This window comes from Pseudoliparis swirei, chromosome 20, assembly GCF_029220125.1.
Source record: "Pseudoliparis swirei isolate HS2019 ecotype Mariana Trench chromosome 20, NWPU_hadal_v1, whole genome shotgun sequence".
Taxonomy (NCBI): Eukaryota; Metazoa; Chordata; class Actinopteri; order Perciformes; family Liparidae; genus Pseudoliparis; species Pseudoliparis swirei.
This window is the reverse complement of record NC_079407.1, coordinates 15,957,323-15,970,879: the sequence shown is the minus strand read 5'-3', so window position 1 is coordinate 15,970,879 and position 13,557 is coordinate 15,957,323. Positions and strand designations below refer to the sequence as shown.

The 13,557-nt window shown below is 41.9% G+C and overlaps 1 protein-coding gene across 10 annotated transcripts in view; it reads right to left on the bottom strand.

The window, feature by feature from the left end:
- Positions 1 to 1,571: 1,571 nt before the first annotated feature.
- Positions 1,572 to 13,557, bottom strand: part of LOC130210365 (protein furry homolog) — a 52,882-nt gene continuing 40,896 nt past the window's right edge. For 6 of the 10 annotated variants that reach the window (XM_056440546.1, XM_056440540.1, XM_056440541.1 and 3 more), the window contains exons 44-62: positions 12,932 to 13,512; positions 12,746 to 12,843; positions 12,495 to 12,665; positions 12,225 to 12,365; positions 11,018 to 11,197; positions 10,148 to 10,312; positions 9,927 to 10,001; positions 9,638 to 9,808; positions 7,813 to 8,013; positions 7,089 to 7,232; positions 6,082 to 6,245; positions 5,794 to 6,001; positions 5,242 to 5,391; positions 5,064 to 5,162; positions 4,876 to 4,965; positions 3,816 to 3,833; positions 3,435 to 3,545; positions 3,135 to 3,340; positions 1,572 to 3,042 (exon numbers count right to left, since the gene is read on the bottom strand). In XM_056440546.1, the coding sequence (XP_056296521.1) occupies positions 2,784 to 3,042; positions 3,135 to 3,340; positions 3,435 to 3,545; positions 3,816 to 3,833; positions 4,876 to 4,965; positions 5,064 to 5,162; positions 5,242 to 5,391; positions 5,794 to 6,001; positions 6,082 to 6,245; positions 7,089 to 7,232; positions 7,813 to 8,013; positions 9,638 to 9,808; positions 9,927 to 10,001; positions 10,148 to 10,312; positions 11,018 to 11,197; positions 12,225 to 12,365; positions 12,495 to 12,665; positions 12,746 to 12,843; positions 12,932 to 13,512 (3,232 nt within the window). In that variant the 3' untranslated portion in view covers positions 1,572 to 2,783. Of the gene's footprint in view, positions 3,043 to 3,134; positions 3,341 to 3,434; positions 3,546 to 3,815; positions 3,834 to 4,875; positions 4,966 to 5,063; positions 5,163 to 5,241; positions 5,392 to 5,793; positions 6,002 to 6,081; positions 6,246 to 6,418; positions 7,233 to 7,812; positions 8,014 to 9,421; positions 9,566 to 9,637; positions 9,809 to 9,926; positions 10,002 to 10,147; positions 10,313 to 11,017; positions 11,198 to 12,224; positions 12,366 to 12,494; positions 12,666 to 12,745; positions 12,844 to 12,931; positions 13,513 to 13,557 lie in introns of those variants that run through there. The other 4 variants (XM_056440542.1, XM_056440549.1, XR_008834793.1 and 1 more) reach the window with 3 other exon arrangements.

Genomic DNA, 13,557 nt, shown 5'->3' with positions numbered 1-13,557 from the left:
GTAATTAAACATAACCATGTTCACCAGTGAACGACTGCTCCTCCTCAGTTTCAGGTGACACAACTCGATGCTGCCTGAAGACTTTTGGGGTTGAGAACAGCTGACTGTCGACTGCAGTTTTCTCAAAAGGTGCTTTAAAGTTTGCCTCTTGGTTCCCACACAGGTCATCTTGATCAGAGACATTTCCCTCAGCGAACATTTGAGATGTCAGTGCCTCAAACCAGTCGGGATCCAAGGGGCCCAGCGCTATATTAGAACATGAATAATGACATAAAGAGTAATGAGAACACAGCCGCCTCCATTCAAAAAGCACAATTATCTGATTATGCTGCTGGATTTAAAGAATTAGACACAACATCTGGAACATCTGTTCAATGTCATGCGTTGAGACAGTATTGCAACATGGACACTCTTTGTGCAGCGTGTATGTTTTATTGTGATGAAAACAGAGACGTCTTACCTTTCCAAATGTCATCTTTATATGTCTCGTACATGTTTTTAGAGGTTAAATCCATTGCAGGGGATTTAAGTAACCCCTCAATTGTGTTATGTGGCACACCTGAGGAGACAGGTTAAACTTGTGAGACTTACCTCAGTCCATGTTCGTTAGCTTTCACCTGAAAAATGCGATAGCCTACAATCCTCGGGGTTGCTAGCTGCTAAATGAATCAACTTCATTGGCTTACGTTAACGTCAGGGAACTCCGCCTGATGATAACAATACACGTTGTTACACAGCATCGTTTGCTAATGTTGGATTCACAACCATAGCAAATGTTATAGCTGGTTGTCAATGCCTCGAAAACACCTAGCGAGATGATCGTATCACGAAGGTTAATTTAGCGACATCGACAGCTAATGTCACACTTCCACAAAATGAAACCAGACAGCAAAAATAGATGCAACTAACGATACTTTTGAAGCGAACGTTATTCTAACTTACCATGGCGGCGTAGTGTTGGCTTTCATGCCTCAATGTCGTGAACTCCTGACAAAATGTTGACGACAATCCACAAAAACCACGATATCAAATGATAAAGAAGTTGTCATAAAAAGGCAATCTGCTAGCTAGTTTACCCTGCTTAGAAATCAAACCTCGCGCGCTGCACACCGGAACTCAAGTCTAATTTTCAAAATAAGAGTTGTATTAAAGTTCAACTATGGAGATTGAGGGCTGATTTTACATGATTTAAAAAAGGGGGGCTTATTTTATGGATATCAGGACGTTTTGTAATAATAGGTGGTGATTATATTAAAATCAGTGACATTATTTGAATAACAGATGAACGATATATTTGAAGTTTCATATTCAATTATTTCACAAGTTTAGCCTTTCAGGTAGACTTTCCGACTAGGTCATGTCTGTTCTTTATACATCTATGCCTCCATATGAATGCTGCTGTCAAGGGTGTTTTAAATCTTACACCTGACAGGCAGTTCTCTCTGAGTGGGGCACAACTTTTAACTATTGTCTCGAGGTAACACCCAGGGTGTATCAACTCCCAATTTTATGAAAAACAAAAAACAAAATAAACAATAACAACATCACACAAATCACAAAATAAAACCATAGTTAACAAATGTACGTTTTATTTGTTACTGTTACATAAGTGCACAGAACACCAAAGTACAGTACATTGCAAAGGCAGTAGTATTTACAAGGCGAGAAGCTAAACAAACAGTTCTTATGGACTTTTTATAAATAGCTATCTCTTTCTGTTTACATGCAGGCAGCTCAAATTGTAAGTTCATAAAAATACAATCTTATGAGTCTGAGCAAAGCCCCTATTGCACTATGTACAATCATTCAGTTAAAATAGTTTTTTTTATTTGTTCATAAACATTACTATTACACTTTAAAGTACATAGAATTTGCAAGCTTGGCAGGTTTAAAGATAAAACTAAATGTTTGGTTTCTATAAATCTAGTTTCTATAAATCTTGTTTGATAAATGCATATTTTACTATTGCAAATCATATTAGATAATTTACCTTATCGCTAAAAGCTGCATTTAAAAAGTACAGTAAGATGTTTCATGTAACAGATTGCCCACACAGCAGCATGTAGTGTAGGTTTGGGAGGCGTTACAGTAGTTTTGCAGTATGTAAAAGTAGTTAAATACAAACAATTTCCATAAATCAATATCCATAATTCCATCTGTGATGGTCTTCAGGTTTTTGTCACACACTCGAGCACCCACACACACCACAAGCACACACAAACACACACACACACACACACGCACATAAATACCCACTCACTACTTTAACAAGCATTGAAGCCTCCCTTTTTCTGTACTAACAATATTCATGTTTTCCAATGCTATGATATTAAAATACATTCTTTCAGGATACAGTAAAATTCTTCTACTTTCATAGAGGATTGCACATTTTCCCATGACAATTAAAACAACATAACTGAAAGAAAATCACTTAGCTTTGGTATGTCATTTGTTAAATGTGAACGTTGTTGACCTCAGTAGCAAATGGTTGCTTTGTGATAATTTCTATTATTAGTGCAATAAAAGCCTATGTTTCTCTGCAACAGCAAAGTTTCTCATCTTTCTAAAAACAAACAACAGTATTGCTGCAAATCCGATGACCTGACTTCATGACATTCTGATGTGCTCTGAGCAGGAAGGGGAAAGGGGGTTTGGTTTTCCCAGGTGAGAGCAGAGTGCTTGTTAACCACTGAGACGATAGCAGCAGCCCCAAACAGAAGCAGAGGCTCGTCATGGGACATGTTGCTGTGCAGGAACGGGTGTCAGGTGCTGTCAGGCCCCCATCAAAGAGTCAAGCCTGAAACTTTGGAGTCTGGGAGGAACGCCGTGATGGCTCGGTCGCCTTGGGCACGTCGGATCATGTCCCGGATCTCCCCGTTCAGTTCCATAAGCTTGACAGGTATTTCTGTCAGGTCCTGTTTTGAGCCCACCAGAGCAAATGTTCCCGTCTGACCCAAGGTTTGATGTCTAAAGTAGATGTTGAGTAAAGTCTGAACCTCATCCTCAGAGTGGCTGCCAAAGATGTCTTTCGGCCACATTTTTCTGCAATAAAAAACAAATGGTATTTGTTTCAATGGGGAAATATTTTGCTGGCATTTATTCCATTACATACAGAAAAACAAGCCTTTTCTCACCTGCACTCACGAATGTAGCGGATGGCCGTCGGAAACACGTTGTTCTTCAGACACTCAAGGATGGCCTGCACAGCAGCTTCGGATGAGCTGAAGGTGGGCTCGGAGCAGGAGCTCTCACTCGCAGCAATCTCATCATTCGTCACAGAGGCTGCTGCAACTCTCAGGTTGCACTTCAACTCGTTTAGCTCTCGGGAAATATTTTTCAGCTAAAAGTTAAGAGGGATTCATATTATTAATGGATTTGAAGGTGGGTGTCAAGGTTCCAAAAAGAGAGGACAAGTAAATGCATGATGTACCTACCTCAGGATTAGAGCTTATTGCATGGACCTGTTCAATCAGCTTACAGTAGGACTGAAAAAGCAGCAACAGCTGAAAGTGGAGTTTGTAGAGTCTTTGACAAAGCTCCAGTTGCTGAAAGTAAGAGACAAATGGTTGTTGGCAAAAGGCCTCTTCAATGAGGTAGGTTTCTCTTTCATATGTATTAATTGATACTTTATTGGCTATGGTTCTGCATTTGGTGTATAATACACTCACTTAAAGCTACGGGTGAACTACTTGTAAATAGAAGTCAGACCTGCAGCAGTTATACAGACAATTTTAAATGTGCTGAGTGAGCTGACATTTTTTTTTTTTAACTGAAAAAGATAAAATAACAAAAAGGAACAAGTCATTCCAACTTACAGACAGAAATTCCATTTTCTACAAAGCAAGCATGAAACAGGACAGAAAAGAGGTAAGGAGAACAGAGAATCAAAAGAAGGGCATGCAACTCCAAATTCTTTCTAATTAAAAGTAGGTGAAAAGTATTAGCCCAGGTTTTATTGGCATGCAAAGGGGGAGAAAAGTGACTGTTGGTGTATATGTAAACCAGAACTGAAAGGAAGGGCTGGTAGTCGGCATGAATTAAAGGATCCCTGTGGAGTTTTTGACCTCTAGCAGGGCTAGCAAAGTGCTTTTTTGAGTGTGTCCTGTTTTGGTTATCTACGCCCATAAGGACACACATGCGCTCCTGTGGGTGCCGTGATACAGAGTCCTTCTGATGATATCACATTACTCTACTGTTTTGCACGTAATTTACCAAGATGCAAATGTTTAATGAGGAAGGAGACGTAATGCATTTTTACTGAATGTAATCATAACTTTTGTCTACAAAAAAACTCCAAAGGGCACCTTTAATTTCTAGAAGCCAATTAAAACATCCAAGCAACGTAACAATTCTGGCGGTTAACTAGCACAATCACACTCACTTTGGTAGGAATCTCTTAGCTATTAAGTACATGTTTTAGTTGTTTCCTTTCTTCAGTTTTGAAGTGAGCGGAATTGTTAACTGCTAGATCAAATGCAACTGAGGAGACCTCGCTCACATGCCCAGCAGAGCTGAAAATGATCACAATGCACGTTGGAATGACATAATAAATGTGACGTGCGGCAACTCAATGTTGTCAAAAAGTGTGAGGAAGATAGAGGTAACACTCACAGAGCTAAAGTACCACATGGTAATCGTAATGCAGAGAGTACAGCATGAGAAGTCAGTTGAAGTAAAATCTCTTTTTGTAAATCCATTCTTGCAGAATCAACAACTTTTTTCATTAAAAATCATTCAGCCGTGTGTGTGTTTGCACACGGCTGAATGCATTAAACAACAAAACAAACCAGTATCACTCATTTGATATGACAGCATGTCAGAGTTAAAGCTGAAATTGATAAAAAGGTACGGTTTTACCAGAGAAATAGGTTTTACCTTGTCCTTGTGCTCTGCTGGTTGACTTGTTATCACGCTGCCCTCAGCACTCCTCACACTGGGGAAGGTGGCCTTACAGTTGCTCAACCACTGTGTGTAACAGAGACAACAGAATCACAGCGTAAACAACTCAGCGACAACATACAGGTGACATTCAGACTGGAGGTCACAAAAGTAAATGTCCTTACAGTGAGAGCCGCCTCTTTTCTGTTGTTGTAAGTATCAAGATACTCTTGAAGTTCCAACGCGCTGAATTTCATTTTCTCCAAGAAACCATAAGACATAATCTGTGAAAATAGAGTTATTGTTCTTGAATTTGTTCAACTACCAATAACATTCTGTTAAAAAACATCTCATGTTACTTACTGTTTCTGCGTCAATAAATAGTGATGGGCACTCCGAGCACGATGTCAGCATCTGAGAAGATCTTAAAAACTTTGATCCTAATCCTCTCAGGCCATCGCCGAGGTAACTCACAGCATCACAGGTCAAGGAACAAAATTTGATTTGGATATTCTGCAAAGCACAAAAAACAGGTTGGCTGTAACGGTGTCAAAGGCCGTGACTGGAACAAGATCACTGAGCGAGACTCTTGTGGACCCTCGTTTGTTTGTGAAAGATTCTGATTCTAAATCAGAAAACAGGACCTACATTCTATCATTTTGATCCCCCTTAAATGTTCTCATTGGCAGCTTTGGTTAGTGAAGTGCTCAACATCTGGTTATGAATCTCTGAAGATATTTAAGCTGACTCTACATAATGCCCTCTATTTGTGATTATTCAGATGTTGTCTGAAAGTAATCTAAAGGTTAATCAGCCACACAACTAATCCTGTCACCTGTTGAATTATTCAGTTTGACCAGGCCCACTGTTAGTGGAATGCGGGGCTATGCTGGTTACCATGCCATGGTGGAATACCTGAAATAGTGAAGAAAATACATGGAAAGTGTAGACTGCACAGGATCCATCGGAGTCAGACACAAGCTGGTTGATGTGACTTCGCCAAGCCTCCTCTGCATTGTTGCACACCGCTGGTTGGAAAGCCGCGAGGATGGCGGAGAAGAAAGGTGACGGCGGCGGTGAAGATCGTGACTCCAGCATGTCGTCTCTCTCTTCCTCGGTCAGACTGAGTGGACAGAAAGCTGCGTTACGAATGTCCTTTTTTTTCTTTTCTTTTTTTTACATACAAAAGTTGTGAGTCGGTACCTGGGCTCGCAGCTGTCAAGGTCAAGTTCTCCTTTGTAATCAATGTGAACCATGTCCATTATCAAACTGTCTCCACAGTGAAAGTCAAGGGGTAGTTCAATGATGGAGAGAGAGATGTCGTCCTCGTGGAGATTGGCGTCTTCATCCACTTGTGACACCTCATGCTAAACAGAACACAGGGAGGACAAACACTTTCTCAGCAACTGGCAACGTGAACTAGTCATGAGCAAACACTGAGACCGCATGCAGTGAAGGTTATACTGAACTGAAAATGTGTTCCCGATGTTAGACTTCATTAATATACAGATAATTGCGTTGGTACAATGGATACACTAACCTTGGCTTGGGACCCTATGGACACTCCTTGTGCTGTTCTCTTTTATTTGGTAAATTTAGTGTGCATAAATTGGGCCAATCGAATAGATTACTAAATAATTTCATGAAGCCAGCATTTGTGGCCCAGCACACTCATGTTTTTGGGCAGGCAATGTGTAAACCTTTCTTGACCTCCCACATGCCAAGAGTTTTTAGTTGTTGCTTAGAGCCACCCAAACAGGAGCAATAGGTATACAAATTGCCTTAAACAGACAGACACAGAAAGAAAGAGTTTTTTCTTGTTCTATTGTTGGCTACGACCCCCTAACACTGCCACAATTAAAATAAGGCACAGTCTAGCCGATAGCCCATAGCCCAAAGCCCAAAGCGTTATAGATTGCCTGCTTGCGGGTTATAGTTCATTCTCTTTTAGCATGCAACCAATGAAATATAAAGAAAAGGCCAGCTCATGCACTACTCTGAAGAGGGGAAATGTAGAAAGGTCAAAGCGCTACAAAATATTACTTAACATAGACTGAACCCAAAGCACATAAAACATCCAAGACACTTCACAAGAAAAGATGCAACAGGATAGCTCCCTATTTGGCAAAATTAGTGAAGAACTCTAGTATGGAGTTGCGATAGGAATGAGTAGTTCCCAGTATCTCTGACACTCTGAAGCCCTTATTCACCCGCTGCTTCGAGTCCTCTGGCAGTTGGCCATCAAAATTAGGATTGTTGGTGTTCAGGGGAGTTGAATCAGCTGAGGATGTATAAAAAAAGGCAGAGGGAGAGTCCCTGTTACTGATCTCTGCTGTTGGAGAGAGGCTGACCATCTGCAAGAGAGACAAAGTCAAATCTGTTGAAATCGTCTTTAAATAATTGTTCAATAAACATCAAAACATTTTTAGAAACAGAAAAAAAACAGAGCTCAAAGCACTGGATTGAAAAGTCAATATTCCTGAATGAGCTGTTAAAACTGAGAATGACTGCTAACCAATCAGGAACAAGAGAGTGGGATCCACAAAGTGATCTGCTAAATAAAGAGATTCAAAAATGTGTATCTGATGAGGCCTCATCTACTTGGGAGGATGAATGCGCTCAGCTAATTACATTATGAGATGCCTTGTGTGCAATGTTGACAATAACCTGAGGGTGGCACAAGAGGAGAGCTCATAGAATGTCCAAGATAAAAACAATATTTATCCTCTGAATGTCCTCAGTTACTTTCATCTGCCAATATGTTTCAATAGCGATTACGGTTGAAATTAATAACATGTTAAAAGAGTTTATGCAGGGTTTAACTAGTAAAATGTGAGACCTTTGGAAATGTGTTAAATACCACATATTATGCAATGTTTTTCGGACTTTTCAAGCCCTGTAAATCTATTGGCAAAAAAGAGGAAGTGAACTCACGAGTTGTGATTGGGAGAGTATCTGGCTGGCAATGAGGGAATCTTCCTCCGACGACTCGTCTGAGTCTTCATGGGTGATCTTGCTGAGGCTGGGCATGCTGCTGGACAGCTGGCTCTCCTCCAGGGGCTGCAGGTCACTCTGGTCCAGGCTGTCCATGGAGCGTCGACGCACACCCCAGTTGAAGTTGTCCATCGTCTCTCCCTGTGACAGAGAACACCATTGAGTTACCAAGTAAGTTCCAAGAAGTGAAGCACAATCAAACACAAACACATGCACACGCGAAAGCATACCGTAGACACACATTCACGCAACCATGCAGTGCAGGTTCAGGGAGGGGGTCGTCTCTGAGGGAGGTTTCCCCCTCATAGTTAACAATGGAGGGAGAACTGGAGCAATGCAGCCTCACAAAGAGTTTCCTCGAACTGCAACTAAAGTAGCCAAGATGATGGGGGAACTGGCAGAAAAATGTGGGCTTTAAAACACTCTGATATTGTCAGACTTCTATATTTACAGATCTTTAGTCCCGCAGTTTGTCTGCTTCTTGCTTAAAATGCGGAGTGACATTTCAGCTGCACTCAGCCAACTTCCACATTCCACCAAAGCTCCACATCAACAGATTCGACAAGGAGAGTTCCTGTGGCGATTAGCCGGATGCCGACGCCTGCTAGAAAGCAAAGGATTTCTTTTCTTTTCAAATAAACCATTTGTGATCATAAACAAACGTTTGAATCTGGTCAGAAAACCTTCATTTGCCTTGTTGTGGTGTCCTTAACTTAAAAACTCTCCATGTTGCCCTTTTGGTGACAACAGCACTTGTTTGAGTTTATAGTCCGTCTGAAAGCTACGCCGGCACAGTGAGAACGGCTGACACTATTCCCAGTGTGCAAAGTCTGCATCTTTTGATGCACAGAGATGTGATATTCCCACAGCATCAATTTGCTGAACATGCCAAGATGTTACTGCGGTATTTAAAGCTTGACAAAGAGGTATTAAAATGAGGTATCCATAATTGAACCATCCAACACGACTGGTGTTAAATTGAACCAGTTAGAGCAACGTTATTGCTGCAAACGTGAACAACAACGTGTACATCATCAGTATTCGGGTTTCTGTGTCAGTCGACAGAACTGACTTGAGAGAGTCTGATGTTCTTCTCCACAAGGTCAACTAACAGAAATGTTAAATGCATGAACTTTATCAAATAAATAAGTTCACGCATGAGAATAGCTGAAACTAAACACAGTTTCTTTACAGGCTTTGGAGATGGAGATAACGTCCCGTCTAAAATTACATTTACAGTTATATGGACAATTGAGACAACTGAGTGCGCACACTTTATTTTGTAAACCCGAGTGAGATCTGCAACGTAAATGAAGGGGGAAAATGTTACTCTAATAAAATCCAGCTTTTCAATGTGACGTCCACATCTATATGCTAAACTTACTGTTTTGCTAATACTAAATAACTTAGTGGACATATCTCCCTTGAACTACATGAACATTGCATGCACACACATTTGCTACTATTTGCCATCAGTTAAATTTCCTGCAAATGCTCTTTGAAAGAAAATGTAACATGACTAAACTTACCTGTAGCTCCTAGATAGCATGGACAGAAAAAAACAGAAGAAAGAAACCCCATTACTCAGAGCAGGCAGACCTGACCCAGAACAGTTTACGAGTGCTCTTTGGAGTAAAATACCGTTGTGCTAATGTCAGTCTTGTTTCTTTTTTGTTGCTTTTGCTTCACAAGTCTGACAATGTGGTTTTCAAACAAATGTGTGAGGTGGTGAGAAGGAGAATAAACAAACTGTTTCCTGACTCACCTCTCCGTCTTCAAGCTCCACATCAAGGAAGTCAAAGTCTCTAAAGACTCTAAACTGTTGCTCTGAGGTCGTGTCGTCCATGTTGTCTGGCTCCCGTGTCCCATCATCAGATGACACCAGGCTGGGCTGATGCTCCATGAGGTCCAGTTCCCCACAACTGGAGAAGATCACCTACAAGAACAACAAATAGGCACAACTTACAGAGGGCAAAATCTTTAATGCCAGATCATGAGAAAATAGCCAGTTCGTGTTAAACTTCAGAGCGTTTCTAAAATAAAGTGTATCTTACCGAAGGATTTTTTTTGAGACCCACTTCTTGACCACACAGAGACAATACATTCACCAGTTTTTCCCGTGTTCTTTTCTGCAGCGGGCAAGAGAAAGTGACGGTATGTTTCACAAAAGATACAAATAAAATGAATTTAATAGGCACCAAATAGAGCTATTATCAAATCATCACCTTTCATATGATGAATACTATTCTCAGAAGGAAGGGGAAGAAGGGCTCACCTGTGAAGACTGAGGCCTCTTCCAGCTGACTGGCACCAGGACGTTGTTGGAAGTGGATCCAGAGGAGGTGGAGGAGGTGCTGCGGGTCACTGCTGTGGTCCTGCTCTTCACATCTAGGCCTGGAGAGCGCTGCAGGTCGTCAAAGCACCGACCGATCACCGGCGTCTAACAGCGTGGACGCAAACAAAGAGAGAAAGGGAAGGATTGAGGAGGAGAACGTTCCTCTCTGCTTCGGCAATCAATGACTCCACAGCAGCTCCAGTTTGTATCCAAGATGACCATCCGTAATCGATATTTCATGTTTTATATAATATCTTTTATCAATGTTGACAATTTATACTCCACTAGGCATTCCGAATGCCTGAAGCATCTGAGAAAAAACAAACCTTTCCTCTGCTGTATCTCTCAGTCTAAAAATATCTGAGTATTTTCAGAAATATCAGTGGTTTAGATTCACACACAGTTGGCTATCCACTAAAAGTCAGTGATTCACATACAAAGGACGGCAGCAAAGAGGTGACATCATTTCCTGCCATTCATGAACTGCCCAAATAGCTCACTGTACAGTTCCCACACATACAGCCCTCTGTCTGTATCTTTGACATCACTTTCCAGCTCTTACTTGGCTAATTGTGTTTACCTTTGGAGCTTTCAAGCTAATCTCGAGGGGTTTGGTCAAAAAGAAATATCAGCATTAAGGAAGGGGAAGAAATGTTTCCTTTCCAAAAAGCTGCACACACAAACGCAACAAGCACCGCACCCTGGAAAATACAGGACCAAATACCGGGGAAGTCAGACAAGCATGACGCTCTCCCCAAGCTGCAGGGACTTTGAAACCAAGAACACAGTGAAAGAGAAAGAGTCTCTGACCTCAGATATGTCAAAGTGGAAGTCCAGCGTTTTCCCAGGCAAAGCCTTGGAGGAGCGGTCCCATACGCGGCTGATGTCCTCATAGGAGAGGACACTTTGTGGGGACGACGGCTGCACCAAACTGGCCGATCGAGAAACCACCAGCTTCAGGATATTCAATGCTTCCCTCCAATGGACAGTCTATAGATGAGACAGACATACACGCATCAGGTCACTCGTACACACAGACAATAAACAAGAACCCACAAAACCACATGTTTAGAAAGAAACAACCACACATGGTTTTAATGTGGTTCTATTTTTGGAGACAAGTGTTCTAGCAGTTGGAGAATAAGCAGAGTCCGAGGCTGCGGCAGGAGGGCAGACTGTTTATAGTTTGGGTGTGTCTACAAATTTACTGCGCTGACACAAGACAGATTTTTTTCTCCTTTTTTTCCAATGAACACTCACAAAAGGAACAGGGAACACAAGACTATTAGTCAGAGCACGATGCCTAAAGGTTTCCAGTGATCACATCTGACGCAGGCGATGTGAACGTTTTCCCTTTACGAGCACATATATCTGAACGAGTAAAAGTGTTACGACGTAAATATTACAAATATACACTACCGTTCAAAAGTTTGGGATCACTTAGAAATGACTTTATTTTTCAAAGAAAAGCACTGTTTTTTCAATAAAGATAACATTAAATTAATCAGAAATACACTCTCTACATTGTTAATGTGGTAAATGACTATTCTAGGTGGAAACGTCTGGTTTCTAATGAAATATCTCTAGAGGTGTATAGAGGCCCATTTACAGCAACTATCACTCCAGTGTTCTAATGGTACATTGTGTTTGCTAATCGCCTTTGAAGACTAATGTCTGATTAGAAAACCCGTGCAATTATGTTAGCACAGCTGAAAACAGTTATGATGGTGATATAAGCTATACAACTGGCCTTCCTTTGAGCTTGAAGTTTGTAGAACAAAATTAATATTTCAAATATGAATCATTATTTCTAACCTTGTCAATGTCTTGACTATATTTTATATTCATTCGATAAATAAAAGTGTGATTTTTCATGGAAGACACGAAATGGTCTGGGTGATCCCAAACTTTTGAACTGAAGTGTATATACAGCGTTTGACTAAAAATCAGAGCAAAGGCATACTGTCGCCACATATTTAAACTAATTATCCGCAGTAGGACACATCCTCAAACTTACCTGGACGAATTTCTCAATTGTCTTGAGCACCTCCATGTTGAACAGTTTGGCTTGAATTCCTCCCAGGTCCATGTGACTCAGGAGGCTGTAGATGATCTGTAGAAGAGTCTGCTGCATACTGGGGAGCCCCTTCTCCAACAGCTGTTACGATAGAACAAAATGCATTTCATTCGTGTTGCACCCTTTGAAAAGCTGCAATATATAATTACTGTGCAACCTTTTTACTGCCACTTTGGCAAATATATGATCAGCTGGTGGAGCTGCACACACCTCTGCCATGTAAGTGACCAGGTTGAGAGTGATATCCGAGAAGGCCTCGTGAAGATACCGACACACCACGTTCACCCAAGTGAAGCAGTCTCGTGTGTAGGAGTGCGTTTTATAGAGAGCCATGACGTGAGCTAGGTTGGAGAGCTTGGCGTTCTTCTCCTCGAGGCATACCTATGGACAAAAAGTGCATGAGCACAAAACACATTCTCTTTAAAAGAAAAATGAAGAAAGGAATTTGAATGAGGCCAAACCTGAGCTATCTTCTCGGCAACGTCTTGACAGAACTTCGTGGGCCCATCAAAGTTCTGCACGAGATGTGGGAGCAGGCAGAGAACATTCAAGGCAAAACCTAATGGATAAAACAGACACATTAATTCAATATTTCACGCGAAAATATTCACATAACAACCCCATATATGTTGTTTCCTACAGTGTACCTATGGCTTGGGATGTGTCCACCACAGGCACTCGTGACACCGGTGTGAGTTGGCAGAAGAGCTGGAGCGTGAGGTCAGTGGTGGACGCGGAGGTGAAGCCCTTCAGCAGCAGCTGCTGGAGCCCAGTGAAGCTGCTCCACTGAAGCTGGCTCTGCAGTTTCTCCAGCTTCTCCCTGTTCTCCTGCTTGTCGAGCGACATGTGGCCCAGCAGCTTATTCAGCAGCCTCAAAGACATCTGGTACTCAAACTCAAAGTCCGACTCCATCAGTGACACAGCCACCCAGAAGATGGTGGCCAGCAGGTTGCTGGGGTGGTTGACGTTGGTCGGGTCGTTGATGTTGTCTTTGGACAAGGACGCGCTGCGGGTCTTGGCTAACGACACCTGCTGTTCACAGGCCTGGACGCGGTCCAGCGTGGCACTGCGAGGCTGATCAGACCACCTGTCCGCCTCTCCAAACTTCTTGGGGACAGAGGAGCTCCTCTGATGTCGGCTCCTCTCTTCTCTTCTAAGATTGAGCTGCCCTGTGCTCTTCCTGTTGGACAGCAGCTTGAGACTGGTGAGAAAATCTGGAGACGAGGCTCTGGAATGAAATAAACAGCGAAGAAAAGTGATGTATGTTTGAACA